This window comes from Phasianus colchicus, chromosome 7, assembly GCF_987193195.1.
Source record: "Phasianus colchicus chromosome 7, bPhaCol1.hap1.1, whole genome shotgun sequence".
Taxonomy (NCBI): Eukaryota; Metazoa; Chordata; class Aves; order Galliformes; family Phasianidae; genus Phasianus; species Phasianus colchicus.
The window spans coordinates 5,908,003-5,922,782 of NC_143442.1; the positions used below are offsets into that span (position 1 = coordinate 5,908,003).

At 39.2% G+C, this 14,780-nt stretch overlaps 1 protein-coding gene across 16 annotated transcripts in view; it reads right to left on the reverse strand.

Annotated features, from left to right (window-relative positions):
- THSD7B (thrombospondin type 1 domain containing 7B) overlaps positions 1 to 14,780 on the reverse strand; it is a 291,273-nt gene that overhangs the window by 158,207 nt on the left and 118,286 nt on the right. For all 16 annotated transcript variants that reach the window (XM_090143541.1, XM_090143539.1, XM_090143548.1 and 13 more), the window contains 2 exons: positions 6,825 to 6,980; positions 4,888 to 5,085 (listed from right to left, as the gene is read on the reverse strand). In XM_090143541.1, coding sequence (XP_089999667.1) covers positions 4,888 to 5,085; positions 6,825 to 6,980 — 354 coding nt within the window. The remainder of the gene's footprint in view (positions 1 to 4,887; positions 5,086 to 6,824; positions 6,981 to 14,780) is intronic.

Here is a 14,780-nt window from a genome sequence, read left to right on the forward strand (position 1 = left end):
AAAGCAACATGTTTACTCTAAAAGGAATATTCTGCTTTTATATTTTTCTCTTTTTCAAATATTTTATTATTTTGTTTCAGACTTGGTCTATTTCATCACAAAGAAGCAAACGCTTAATTTAAAAGAGAGTTGAAGGAAAATATTCTGACTCTCTGAAAAACTGCTTTCCAGTTTTACAGATAAAAACTCTTCAAGTTTGGGAACGGATGCATTTCACCCCAACGTGCACTTTTTTCAGTGAACTTAATAAAGTTTAAGAAATAAAAATATCTATTCCCACCTCAACAAGTGCCACATTCTAGATGGTGACTCTCCAGAATCAAAGAGATCACCTTGCTAAATAACAAGACAAGCTCTGACTTGAGGCAGTACTGCCAGGACAGCAGCAGAAGCTGTATAAACGTCTTCTGTTCAAAAGCTCAAGCAGCAGCAGGTCTGAAAGGCTGGTGGGCATGCTAATTCTGGGGATTTCTTCCATCTATCAGCTATTAGCCATCTCACCTGACTTACTCAAGGATCTCACCACCAAGCCAGCTATGTGTTGGATTGGCCTGAGAAGGGTGCAGAAATGTCCCGTGCCTGGGAGCATCTAGGAGAGGCAGAAGAAGGTGGATTTGTGACAGAGCCCTGGAACTTCCATTTGGGTACCACTTAAATTTGCCTGTAACTTTAATTCCAGAAAACAAAGCAAGCCAGATGCCCAAGCTGAGAGCGTCAAAAGGAATGGCAATGCTCAGCAGTTCTGGAGAGCTTAATCCTTTCTTCTCATCTAAATTAAATTTCCTTGATTAGATTTATTAGCTAGGAGTAAAACAACCTTAATCAAGTAAAATCAGACTACCTTTGTGTTAAACTTTGTTGATGATCTGCTAATTAAAACAATGAATGCTTTACATATAAACTGTTTCATATTTTCTGTTATTTAGACACGAGGTTGTTCACTGTTACAAAGATAGTGAGTTGTTATGAACTGTTCTTCTGGTAGTTATTAGAACACAAACATGAAAATTAATAAATGCTGACATGGGAATTACAACCAAATAGATTCCAAAAAATAAGACTTTACAATTCATTCAACAGCACTGCTAATAGTTGAGATTTGGCTTGCAGTACAGTAAGACACATTTTTTAAATGCTTGAAAAATGAATTATTAATTTTCATGAGACACAGCTGTTATTTCATGAAATCACTGCAATTCCTTTCACACGTGTTCTCAGAGCATTCAGGGCATACTTCTCACCAGAATCACTCTTCTATATGCAAGCTACAAAGTGCAATCCTTAAAATCACAGTCTGATTCAACATTTGTCTTGTTTCAATCTATTTGTGTATTATTAATATTGTGATACAGACATGGAAAACAATTCCTGTATCAGACTGGGCCCAGCAACACTGATATGTTAATCTCAGTTGTCTCCTGTGCATCTAAGCCAAAAGAGTGGGAAACTGTGAAGGTGTACCAGCTCCTGCCTGAGCTGAACTTCTACCCTGGACCAAGTCCTGCTTGTCTATATTATCATCAGTCTTTTACACACTGCTACAACCTCAGATTCCCTCTGCCTTACTGTACTCGATATGTATGCAGCTACTGCAGAGAAATAAGGAGCAGAACATACAAAAAATTATTTCAGTCATTGTCTTCACAAAATGAAACAATATATTTTGGCTGCTGTTCAACTGCATTATAAAATGAAATAGTTTGACCATGATCATGATTTTGTATCTACTGAGCAACAACATTTAAAGGGAGCAATTGAACTGGAAAGATTTCATGTTTTTTTTCATCTAGTCAATGCACAGTAATGTTTGTCAGTTCTAATCAAGACTGCCCAAATGCAAATGTCAAATACTTGCAACACTCTGATCAAGAATACGTTACAAACAGGAGATTATTCAATTCCTTGTTGATCAAATTAAAATAACTCTGAGAAAAATCACTAACCATTCTTGGGTTGTTTGTAAACATCAAGAAAATTCTTAACTACATTTTGCCTGGTACTGATCTAACTTCCAGTTCCATCGTCCATATTCCTGTATTATTCTTTTGGCTGTGCTAAGTCCCTCAAAGCATCCAGTGCCCATCACTAACTAAACTCATGGAGGCCCTTGCACTGTGCACTCCCCACACATTGGGGCGATCAGAAAGGGGACAGATAAGGGCCAGTGCTCTGTTCACTTCTATCTTCAGCAACATACATCAGAGATAAGATACAGTTCCAAGCCCCGCTGTGCTGCAGGTAAGTTTAGGCCAAGCATCAAAGTCCTGTGCTATGGAAGATAGGAGTAAAAAACTTGGGCAGTTCCCTCCCACTGCAAGAAAGGTAATTAAAGCTCATTTTTGGCAAGGGAAGAATCGGTCTCATCATGAAAAATGCCTCATGCTGAGGGGAGCAGCATGCAACAACACAGCATCACACCACAGAGCACAGGCTCGTAAAGGATGTGGGTTCACAGCCACACTGAGAAAGGTGGGAGAGGAGGAGATGGGCAAGGGTAGGAAACCATGACGCCAAGCTGCTCTGTGGTAGGGCTGACAGAAGCAGGGCTGACTCATTTACTGCTTTCAACATCTAAAGCAGAGGTGAACTAACACTCCGCAACAAGAGTAAGAGAGCACCATGCCAAGAAGTCTGGCATATATATGAAAAGGAAGACATCTTGCAGGGAGGGATACAAAGAAGAACCTAAGTACCCTAATCAACATACTGCAGGCTCTAATTAACTTTGTTGTTAAGACGAGATACATTTGATTTTGCCATTTAAAGGGGTCCAAGAAGTGTTGTGTGTTTTTTTAATCTCTTTAGGCATACAGTGGGAATACTGAGCAGCCATATTAGGCATGGCTGACAGTGGATAAATGACTGAATTTTTGGATACAGCACTGAATTCTACAAAAGCTACTTAAATAAATGAAAATATCAAGACACAAAGCAGCTACACTAAATGCTTTCAGCAGGGCAGTTACTTGCATTGAATTTAGACTTCTATATAAATGCTAAACATGAATACAGGTCTTAAGCTATTTTATCCATAACTGATTTGTCTCAGCTTCACATTTCTTCCTGTTGGCTTTCCACTGCCAATTAGTCAGCTGTTCCAGGCAGAACACTTTATGCAGTTCTGATGCTTACTCCAGCTTTCATCCAAGAAAATACACCATGCATTGTAGTGGGAATCTTGCTAGGAGAACATTATAGAAGGAACAAAGGTTACAAAGAAAGCAATTAATATTACTGGAGTAACAGAAGCAGCAGCAAGTTGACTTTTTTCAACCTTGACTTCAAGAACTCTGCCAGTCCTATCCCACTAGATAAAAAATTCAGAAAAGCTTGTAAGTATTGTTAACCAATGCTTCTGGTCTGTCTTGTGAAGCCTTCTCAGTTAGAACGGATGATGATCACATACATCAGGGACAGTGCCAATGTCCCAGCACTGCTTTTTGGGAACTAGAACATGCAGAGAGTAATGAAAATGAAAAACACAGTTACAATATGATTTTGAGCAATTAAATGATGAAGAGACACTTCAAAAGCATGGCTTCTTAAAGATCACAGCCATAGAGAACAGTTTGATCAGAGACAGAGCATCTGCCACATTACATTGTATCCTTAGAAGCCTCAAGTTGGGGCACAGAAATGGATGTTGGCACAGTTTTATCATGGTGCTCCTCAGCAATACAGGGCTCCATCTGCACACATCACGTACAACTGGACTTACACAGTGAGAATCACACATCTGAAGAGACCCTCAGTTCAGGGACAGATCGCTCTAGTGTATCCTGCCTAAGTCATCTTTATAATAGCTCAAGATTTTTTCCCCATTTCCACAAACCTGGGAGAAAACCACTTCTTCTTGATGTATTTCAGAAGAATCTTTACTCGAGATGGACAAAAGAGACATAATTTAATTCCGTCAGATTCCTGTGCCTCATAAATGACACATTATTTTTAACCACTTGTCAATCAAACTCTCATGTTATCAACTTGAAATTGTTTTCTGTGGTCAGTCTGAGTACCATATAAAAAAGATATCCTCCATCTCAGATATAAACTTAGGCTCTAAATTTCCACAATTTTGCTACTTTTGAGATGTGAGTAGAGTCTCACCGTGATTAAGGACTGCAAAATTGTGCTGCATGTAATTGAATCTAAAGATCAGACAACACTGACCTTATCAAGAAATGAAACTTTTGGCTCAAGTTCAAACCATGTATGAGAAATCAGCTCTTGCTGGTTTGTTTGTAAACGTCGTATAAAAATGTACTCATTCATTATTAACAACTTGTAAACTGAACGTTCTGCAGGTCTCGAACTGCTATCAAGTAGGTAAAGTATTACTCCCAGCATTTCATCTAGATAATAGTCAATTCCTGTATTAATTCTAACAGCACAACTGAACATTCCTTCACACGATGGTAAGTGGGTTGTTGTAAGAAGACAAACATTCAAATTACATGCTAAAAACCGAGGCTAGAAGCAATGCAAAGGGATTAATTGTGTTCATGTCTATAGTGCTGCTGGCCTCAGTGACAGCCCTATTTCTCTACAAGATGGGCTTAAAAAGGGATACAAAGGAGAACCAAGCCACTGGTATCACACTGTTGTCACAATATGGCCTGTGGATGAGGTACAGCATATGCCATAGGGACAATATGTAACTTGTACTGATGAGCCTCTCACTTCACATAAAATAGACTGAAAAACTCAAAGCAAAATCCCAGGCAATACTAGCCTTAGGCTCTAATGATCACCACAGTCAACTCAAAGAGCTGAGGTTTCATAAAGTTCAGTAAGAAAAACAGTAAGAAGCTGTTGTAAATAATTGTGATTGCTCTTCAGAAGAAAACCAGTTATAAGGGTGGTTTTTAAAACTATACCATTACCTACCTTTCTTGTTCTTGCATACAGTTTTCAGGATGTGTTTTCCAGGTCCACACTTTCCATGGTCAGCAACACATATTCCTTCTGAAACGATCCACTCGTAGCACGTTGGGTCTTCACAAGGAATAGATTCAACTAAATGTGGACAACCTGCCAGGGTGCCGACAGGATCCACAATCACATGCCTCTGCCTCATTCTAAAGCCTGGAAAAGAAGAACTAAATTAACTGGACAACTACAAAAAAATATTTATACCAATAATTTAGTACCAAGAGGACCTCATAGGGCATGTGGAAGTAGAGGGCATAAGAAATCAAGCAAAACCCATTTGCAGCTACTGAACTGACTGGAATGGTAACTGGCTGTATTTGCCCACAGCCCAGACACACAAAATCTAACAGTGCATCAAGAATTCCAACAGCTCAGGTTTTTAAAATTTCTTTTTCCCTTTTCATTAACATTGGTTAGAAAGACACACGCACAAAACCAATAATTAACTACTGAGGGACATATTAACATTATAGTAGCATTGAGATAAAAGAGAAATGTTAAGAAAATAAAGATATAAAGAGCAACTTATATCTGCCTGAGAATCCACTACTGACAAGATTTGTTTCAGGGCACAGCAGAGTAGTTTACTAAGAAATTAGTATTCTGCCTTATGAAGGTGTAAGGATTTCTGATTCATAACGCATATCAGACCTCTCTGAAATGTTATCCTATTAAATTGGTAGATTCAAATGTAAAGTGGACGAAAAAGGTTACAAAAATAATGAAAGAATTGATTACATAATCTATCTCCTTCTGAATAAAACCAAAAGTCAGACAGTGATATAAGATGCAGAAATAATATGTGAGTACCTTTCAGCCTTTCACTGTGTTTTTTTTTTTTTTTTTATGTAAATGACACAGAATTGTAAGAAATGCAGAAGAAAAATGTGGTGGTCTTTCCTATAACAATGTCCAGATGTGGGGCAAAGGTGTAGTTTTAGTGGAGCCCACAAGGAATCAACTTGGCCATGAAACAGAAAAGGAAATGGAAAAAAATAAACCCAAAAACTCCACAGAATACAGCAGACTGAACTTCCACCATCCTCACATCAGGAAAAAAAAAACCACCATTGAAAGCGGTTTAAATATTGAATAATGTTGCAAACCTTTATGTTTAAGAATAAAACTTTAATCCTTATTCATCTGCAAAATTCCAAAGAGCTCCGATCACTTCAGAAATTTCTGCTGGTTTCAGAAAAGTGTCAATTTCTACTGGTTTCAGAAAATTTCCAAGTAATAAAATTTTCTCCTGACCTGAACTTCAATAGCAATCGTTCCAGCTTATTTTATAAAGGACAGAATGGCTCACCAACGAATCCCAAAGTGTTGCAGCATCCAGCATGAATTCTTAAAAATTAAGATTCAGAGAACATTAAACAGTTTCCAGACACTCCCCTTGCAGGAATTTAAACCAAACCCAGAACCATCTTTCAGCTCAGCCCGAGCTCCACATGGCAGTGCTGTGGGATACACCTCAGACCAGAGGCCCTTCAGCTTCACCCAAGTCTTTCACTTCAGCCCAGGCACTCGGCAGGACTTCAGAAGGAGACAGAGAGGTGAGGGACACCCTCACACTCTGGAGGTTTGCAGCTGCCATCCCAAGAAATCCTCCCTTTCTACAAGTTCCATGTAGGATAAAAGGATTTGAATCAGGCTGAAAATCTTATCCCTTTTTTTCTTTCAAAAATAACTGCAAAAAGCTTTTAAAGGTCATATTCCACTTGTGTGTGCACATCTAAGAGCTGTATCCTACGTTAATTTAAAAAGACATACATTAAATTCCCAGTGTAGAATTGGACAGCGCTGCTTTTGCAATCTCATCATAATATTCCATTACCCGCTTTAGATCCCACACAGCTACAAGAAACAAGAATGGCAAAAGAAGCCATTACCTCTTCTTCCCTGGCGGTCCCGGCAGTCTTCGGGAAGGCAGGGGCCCCATGCCAGCCAGGCAGACACCGTGCACTCCAAGGGACAGGGCAGGTCACACAGCTGGGAGGCAGAGGGAGCAGGGCCCAGGCAGAACTTCCCATCAACTGGTCTGCTAACTAGAGGGAAACATAAGAGGGAAAACACGGGACAGTTATTTTGCCCTCACTGATGTGCAGAGCTCCGGAGATAACCGCTGGCATAAAAATATGCCATAATCCACTGCTTTTTGAGGGTCTTATCTCCTAGATCAAAAAGTTAATCTTCTGTTCAGCAGGGCACTTAGTTTTATCTAAATCATTCATATTCAGCAGCCCAATTTTTGACTATGTTTAAGGGGAAACGGGTGATAAATTCTGTGCTGATTTTCTACAATGTCAAAGCAACAGACTGGAACCTATTCCCCCGCATTTATAGATGAGGAGACCTCTTCATACAAAAGAGAAAAATGCATGAGAAGGGAATCCAACAAAACTCACACTGTAATTGGGAACCAGGAGAAGGCGGATGAGGGGAAGCCTGAGCACAGGGTGATCGTGCCATGTCCATGCAGGATCCAGACCTTCCTTTTTGCTTCACATACATTCAAAAAAGCTATCTGATCCTTTCACACACGTGCAGAAAGACTTTCTCATTTGGAAGGAGAGATGTTTATTTAGTTGCCTCGAGCCAGGGAAGACACGGATGAACCGCGCAGATCTCCAAACTTCTTCATTCCAGAGATGAAACAATCCCCAGTTCTGCCACACGTTGGTTTTGTTGATACTGGCAATAAATTTGGAAAGCTGACTCCCTTACATTTTCATTTATCATAAGAGATTTCTACTTTCAATTAATGTCTTTCACCTTTTTATTTGGGACAGGGAGGAAGAAGGAAATAAAAGGAGCTGACTTAAATCTATTTTCTGAGTCATTATATGATACTGCATTTTAATTACATGATGGACTGAATTTGGCTGTCTCTTTAGATAAATCAGTATCAAAGCAGTCTTTCAAAAGGCACAGGCTTGTTTGAGTTTACTCTGCCATGATATGACCAAACCTTCATTAATTTTTATAGCTACTGAGCTTGCTTTATCCCCACTTTTATTTTTAACATCTATTTTTCTTTGCTTCCATGAGTGGAACTGACTTGAAAAGAATTTATAAAAACATGTCCAATATATGAGCAATCTTTTCTTTTTTCTGATATTACACCATTTTCTATGAAATAATTCATTTGAAGAAAAACCCTTTTTTTTCCCCACTCAAACTCATGACTTTGCTGCCCAAAATCCCAATAAATGGTGATGTACAAGTCCAGAACCTGAGACTTAAGACCAATAACAGCGCTTATGATTCCAACTCACCAGAATAACAGGACTAAACAAAAGCTGTAATTTAATTCTAACCTGAAAGATCACACGTTAGCAAGAAGACCACTTTCTGAATAATTTTTGAGACACTACACAGCCTTTGACATATTCATTTAGATACTGCAACATGGTGGCATAAATCCAATTCACCTGAACACTAGCATAAGCACACCTTTCTAAAGACCACGCAAGTGAAGTGACAGACAGAATGAGATAAATACCAGAGTTTTAAGGATAAGAGTATGTATTTTGCAGAGAAGTCTCATGCTTGGCTTAACCTGCCTTTCAGCATTAAACTTTGCAAACCTGTATCATTTTTTGAAAGTTCAGTTGAATAAATGAAAGGAAATAGATTTGAGTGCATACGGTCAACACAGAAAATAAAGTGCAGTTCTGCTCTTCATTAACTCAAGGTGTTGTTAGCAATGGTTCTTTTCTCCTCGCTGATTTTTACATTATAATACAGAAGCACTGTACCTATTGAAAGGAGGAATACTTGATAATATAGGTTGGTTCTCCTGCCTTGAAAACTAACCAATCGTACCAAAGGTATTTTGAACTCTGTTTGAATAGATGAAAAACAAGAAAAAATCAATGACAAAAAGCTGAAGTGGCAGGTAATTACTGGTACATCAAGGGTGAAACTGAGCATACTGGATACACCAGATTCATGGAAGGCTCCGGTACATGGAGAAGACCTATAGGAAAGATGGGGAGGAAAGTTTGATAAGGGCATGTAGTGACAGGACAAGGGGAAATGTTTTTAAACTGGAAGAGGGTAGATTTAGACTAGATGACGGGAAGAAATTCTTCACTGTGAGGGTGGTGAGACACTGGAACAAGTTGCCCAGTGAGGCTGTGGATGCCCCCTCCCTGAAAGCACTTCAAGCCCAGGCTGTGAGCAACCTGGCCTAGAGGGTTCTTCTACAGCAGGGGGTTGGAACTAGATGGTCTTAAGGGTCCCTTTCAACCCAAACCACTCTATGACTCTATCTCAGAGGAAATGTGTGCTGTCCTCTACTTGCCAACCAGCATCCCACTCCTCCCTCAGACTAATGCTCTATCTGATTCCAGCCCTGGGTGCTCTTTTCCCCTTATGATTCCCAGGATCAACATCCTACTCATTCCTAGAACAAAACTGTTTTCTCGGTTCCTTAAACAATTCTAAATGTTCTATAAAATGTAGATCAGAAAATACACAAACTATTCTAAACAAATATCCATATGTATTCAGGGTCTGTGCCAGTTTATTTTCACTGCGCTGACTACAATCCTTCAGTGAAACTCATTTCTGAAGCCAAGATCAAAACCAAACAAGCTGCATTAAGAAATGCACATACAACATCATTCTTTTTGAAAAACAGGTAGGAACAAAGACCTGCTATTCCCAGCAAGACATCCAGAGCAACTGGACAGACCAGTGGGGCTCCATAAAAGAGTTTCATCACTTTGTCAGCCATTTGATTGACAACTCCTATTTCCATCAGTTGATTTCAGTCAGTTTTATTTAAAAGCTTGATATGATTTTTGTCTGAGTGTCTGCTGAAATTGACTTGCTTTTAGTCTTGTAATGACGCATTCACTTTCTAACACAAAACTGCAGCCAGAAGGAAATGTGGGAAGATTTTAAGCACAAAGGAAGAAACAGCACAGAGGAGGGCTGCTTTCACACCCCATTTTGGACAGGTCTGCCATGTCTAAGCATAATCTCTCATCCACCCTCATGCTGCGTGGCAATGGAGCACAAAGCAAGAAATGCCAGTGATGCTGTCATATCTTCACAAACTTGTCTCAGCTCTGAGATTAACTGATTCTTCTCAATTTTGCAGTTTTTTTTCTGTTGGCTTGGCCAGGCACTACTGCTCTGTCCATTCCCTGAGCCATCTGAGATGTAGCCATCTCACACCTCAACATCTCTTTGACATTTCTTTTGTTTCTTTTTCCTTAACATTCTCAATTCGATCGAGCTCTTTATAGTAATACTTGAATCATATACAGTTCTTAAAAAGTAATATTCACCATCCAAAGTATCTTCTTCAACAATGCTGTTCCTTCATACTCTTAATAAACATCCTTTTCTCAAGGAACCACAAGGTACTTTTTTCTATGAACCTTTTAAATGCCAAAATTCTCACACAGAGCAGTCTCCAAAAATAGGTGCAGAGAGCCTGGTCAGGAAAAAAGAACCCTCAGTTTATGCCTATGATGAATTAACACAGCTGCTAGGCTTGTCTTTAAATACCAGACCGCCTTGTGATTGTGCTCAATAATGGATTTGGTAATGGCATTTTCCTACACTGAAAAACTGTGTTTTTATGGTCTTTTTGTTTGGTTTGTTTGTTTGTTTTAATGCAATTATTTTCCTTGGAAACCCATTAGTCAATTTTTGGGGGGTAAGGGGAAAGGCCGATGTCAAGAGGGGAGGAGTGGGAGGGAGAGGCAATATCTCATTCAAGTAGCAGCTTATCTGTTACGCTTGTTTGTACATTACAAAATCCTCTGTTCTCCTCAATCTATAGAATAAACTTGAAAAAGCAATCAAGTACTAATCTGGAAGCCTCTGAAACATTGCACATTTCTCTAGCTGTTATATTGAATCTATCCTTTATAAATGCGACTTTGGCTGTTCCCAGCACTGGCGTCTGCTTCAAGTTTGAGTTTTACTATTTGCTGTTATTTTCAGGTTATTGCTACCAGCAGGAGATAATAAATTGGTTTCTAAAGTATCTTGTTTCCCTATATATTTTTACCGAGGTAGTGATTTTGGGGAAGTGTGGAAGAGGGAATCAGCTCTGATACTACTTGTATAATGTAATTTTAAGCCAATAAATAAATTATCTCTGAATACAGTCACATGGGCACATATTTGCAGGCATACATACCAATACTACATTAAGCACAACGATGGCCAGTCAGAAAGAGAAATGTATAGGACTGCATTTCAGTAGCAATGATTACTTCCAAATTTAGTTTTTCACTCCACAGGAGGTAACTAACACAATCTTTTCCTGGACCTAAACTTCATTTCCCCTCCAGAATGAAACACAAGTATTTCTGATATTAACACTCTAATGAGACACATCTAGATATTGCTAGCAGATCTGGAATACATCAAGATGATCTCTTGCATACTGGCAGGGCCTTATATTATTGAATATTCTATTCTCAAAGTGATACAACCAGATATTTACCACATCTTTTGGCAAAGTTATGCTTAATTAAGGCTAACTACAGTATACAGAAGGGATGCTGCATCTTTGTAAAACTTCTGTTTATCTTTTTCAGCACATATGAACCAAAGACAGTTGGATCACTATGAAGGGAAGTTACCTGAGAAAATCACAAGGGAATGAATTTTTATAAAAACACCTGTACGTGTGTAACATAAGAAGCAGAAACCATTACAACATTGGTGTGTAATTTCTCCAATCTGAAGGACTTGTTTTTATAGTAAAAATAAAAGATTAGACAAAGGAGATGTGTTAAATGTAATTAAACTAGCATGGAGACAGCATCAACCCCAGCCCATTGCACCACCTCATCAAAAAAAGCTGCATGCAACCCATCCCTGATGGCAAGGATCCTTTTATGCTCCCAAAAAGAATCAGTTAGTTTGGAAGCCACAAGGCATACAGTTGAAACCCTACTATGAATTAAAGGACAAGAAGCAAAGTATGAACCGAAAGCTCATCACAGCACGAAAAAAAAAAAACATTAATAGTAGTTTATGTACTTCAGAACAACAAAGATCTTTGCCATTTTACTGAGTGACAAGCTATTAGCACTTCTTGTTCAGAAAGTTCCACATACCACACCGTATGGCAGGATCTTCTTCCCAAATTGGGGGTTTGTAGAGACTGCCAACAGAAATCTTTAATCTGGCAAGAATTCTCAGTCACACAACTGTCCAGACCAGAGGTGACAAGTCACTAATAGGTGTCCAGGAGGAAACAGAGAAAAATGAATTGCTCGGATACCGATAAAGGCAATCACAGGAAGAGAAAGGAGGATTCTCCAGGATATGAACCTTGCTGGCCATCAGATGCTGGAAACCATCCTTGCAACAGACTGCCAGAGAGAGTAAGAGAAGCCACAAGGAAAACAGGGAAAAAAAACAAAAGATGAAGCTTTCATCATGAAAGCCTATTAAGAGTCTGGACTTTGCCCATCACTAAGTTTAGCATTCAATCAGCAGCAAAAAACCACCAAAGAGCAGGACTCTGCTCTGCAAACCATCACTGCAGGAGCACAGGTATCACCAACAAAGCACTGTGGTGAGGTGCCCATCTCACACACAGGACATGGCAGTGGTGCCCCTAAAGCAGGTGACACTGAGCTGCTCCACTCACAGCAGCTCGTGATGCTCAAGGTCATTCCAATGGCTCCATGCAGAGCTGTCCCACAGCTGTAGGACCGGTCCTGCCACCTCCAGCTTCATTAGCTGACCCACTCTGGTGTAACACACACACAAATCCCACCGTTTTTCTCACCTGAATGAACTGCATTGTTTGACTGTGTTGCAGCTCCCTTTTCCTGTAGCAATAAAACCAAACTCAGAGCAAACCAGTCCTGAATAAAACTCATCCAGTTCCAGTGGCAGGAAATAATGACAAAATGCAAACACATTTAAAACCTTAGATTTCCAAGATAAATACTTGAACTAAAACCTAGTATCTCATGTGAAATGACTGGGCAGCATATTATTTGCTGCATACTGAAGACAGATGTAAATAAATGTATTTATGAAGAGGTACCTATTTCATGGCCACATCAAATGGCATGCTAAAAAAAGCAGATTCTTTTAAATGCACCTTTTAGAAAGCATGTCTCTTTCGTTGTCAACTTCATTTTACACATTCTTTTCATTTTACTTTAATTAGTTCCCAGACATGAAAAAGAAAGGAAACCTTATACCTATAAAACACATCAGGGAAAATGCTTTTCCCTAATGGATCCAAACTGAAGTTTCTGAAATACAGTTTAAACCACACTGTCAGATACCCCAAAGATTCAAAACCATTTCCTCTCTTGCTTCTACAGGGTTTCCCCCAAAGTAGCCAGCTGTTACATATTTATCTTCCTGTTATGTGAGTTTTATCTCGTAAATTCTGCTCAGCATTTGGTGAGCTTACAGATCAATAACTCGGCATCCCAGCAATATAAATCCGATGCAGACTTGCCTGAATATATTTTACACTTCACAGGTCTATTTCTCATCTTTTCAAACCAGTTGAGTCATCCTGATGATAAATACCCAAATTTGGGGTGAGGGCATTATTGGGCATTCAGTTTTGCTTATGGGGTTCTTCCTCCTCCTGAGCACTCTATTTCTGTGAATCAGGCACACTGCATTCTCCTGCTGCTGTATCACAGTGCCAAGAAACAATGCCAAGTGTTTTCCCATGCCACTGCTGACCATCAGCTCTCTGCCATAAGGTCCTAACCAAGGTTTCTCTTTACTAATATATTCTTACACATTTCTTCCCAATTTCATTAACCAGATGAAGACAACAGGATTTAAACATCAAAGACTCCCGATTCTAATTTCCGTAGAGTAAATCAAATTTCTCATTCCCGCAGCTTACACCAGCATAAATTTGAAAAAAACAGTGTGCATTTAATACAGAGCTCATACTCCATACAGAGTTCATGCTCATTGAAGTAGTGCATACTCAGAGCCAATGCCTGTGGGCAGCTTATCTGCATCAACGCAGTCTTTCCCCAGTAAATATGCAGGAATACAACAACCTGCACACCTGAATTACTGCTGCTGAAGAGCTGGGCCTGGTGGTGCACAGGACAGCTAGCATTCAAGAGGCTAATGGCATGCTCTACTCTAATAGCACTCTGCTGGTACTTCTCTCTTCCTGAAAGTACTTTCACATGGTTTATTGAACAGATGCCACATGTACCAATTTGAAACACTAATCCCCCAGAAGGAATGCATTGGAAGATCATGATTCGAAGCAGAACAAAGAACTTGAAGGGGAAAAAAAGAAAAAAAAAAAGCTGAATCCTCGTTAGGAAACAGAGCATATAGAGCAGAACAGGCAAAAATGCATATTTCAGAGCTAAAGGAGGCGAAAGGATGGAAAGAAAGGGATGAGAATAAATGCAGAATAATACAGGATGTGAATAAAAGTTTTCAAATACATCTCCATAAGTCTAAAGAGGCCACTAATTTCTGGGAGATAAAATGCAGTGCAAAAACATCTCCCACGTGGGTATTTAAAACTGTCTGAAAAGCTTACTCGTGAGGTAAGAAGGTATGAGGCATTTCTGTGTAACAGAAGTAGGGAAAAAGCTCAATATCTTGTGGAAAAGAAAAATGCCATGAAACTCTGAGACTCATTTAAGGACTTGCATGAAAATACTTGGGGAACACTTTCTGGCCATTTGGGTTAATAAAGTGGCTTGTGAAACAAAAATATATAAGGGAATAGACACAGGATGGATCAAAAAGTAACCAAATCTTAACATGGCTATATTGGGGAAATGTAACATGCTGGAGGATTTTCAATAAAATCATAGATTGTGTGTTAAGATGGATGAAGGAATATTTGA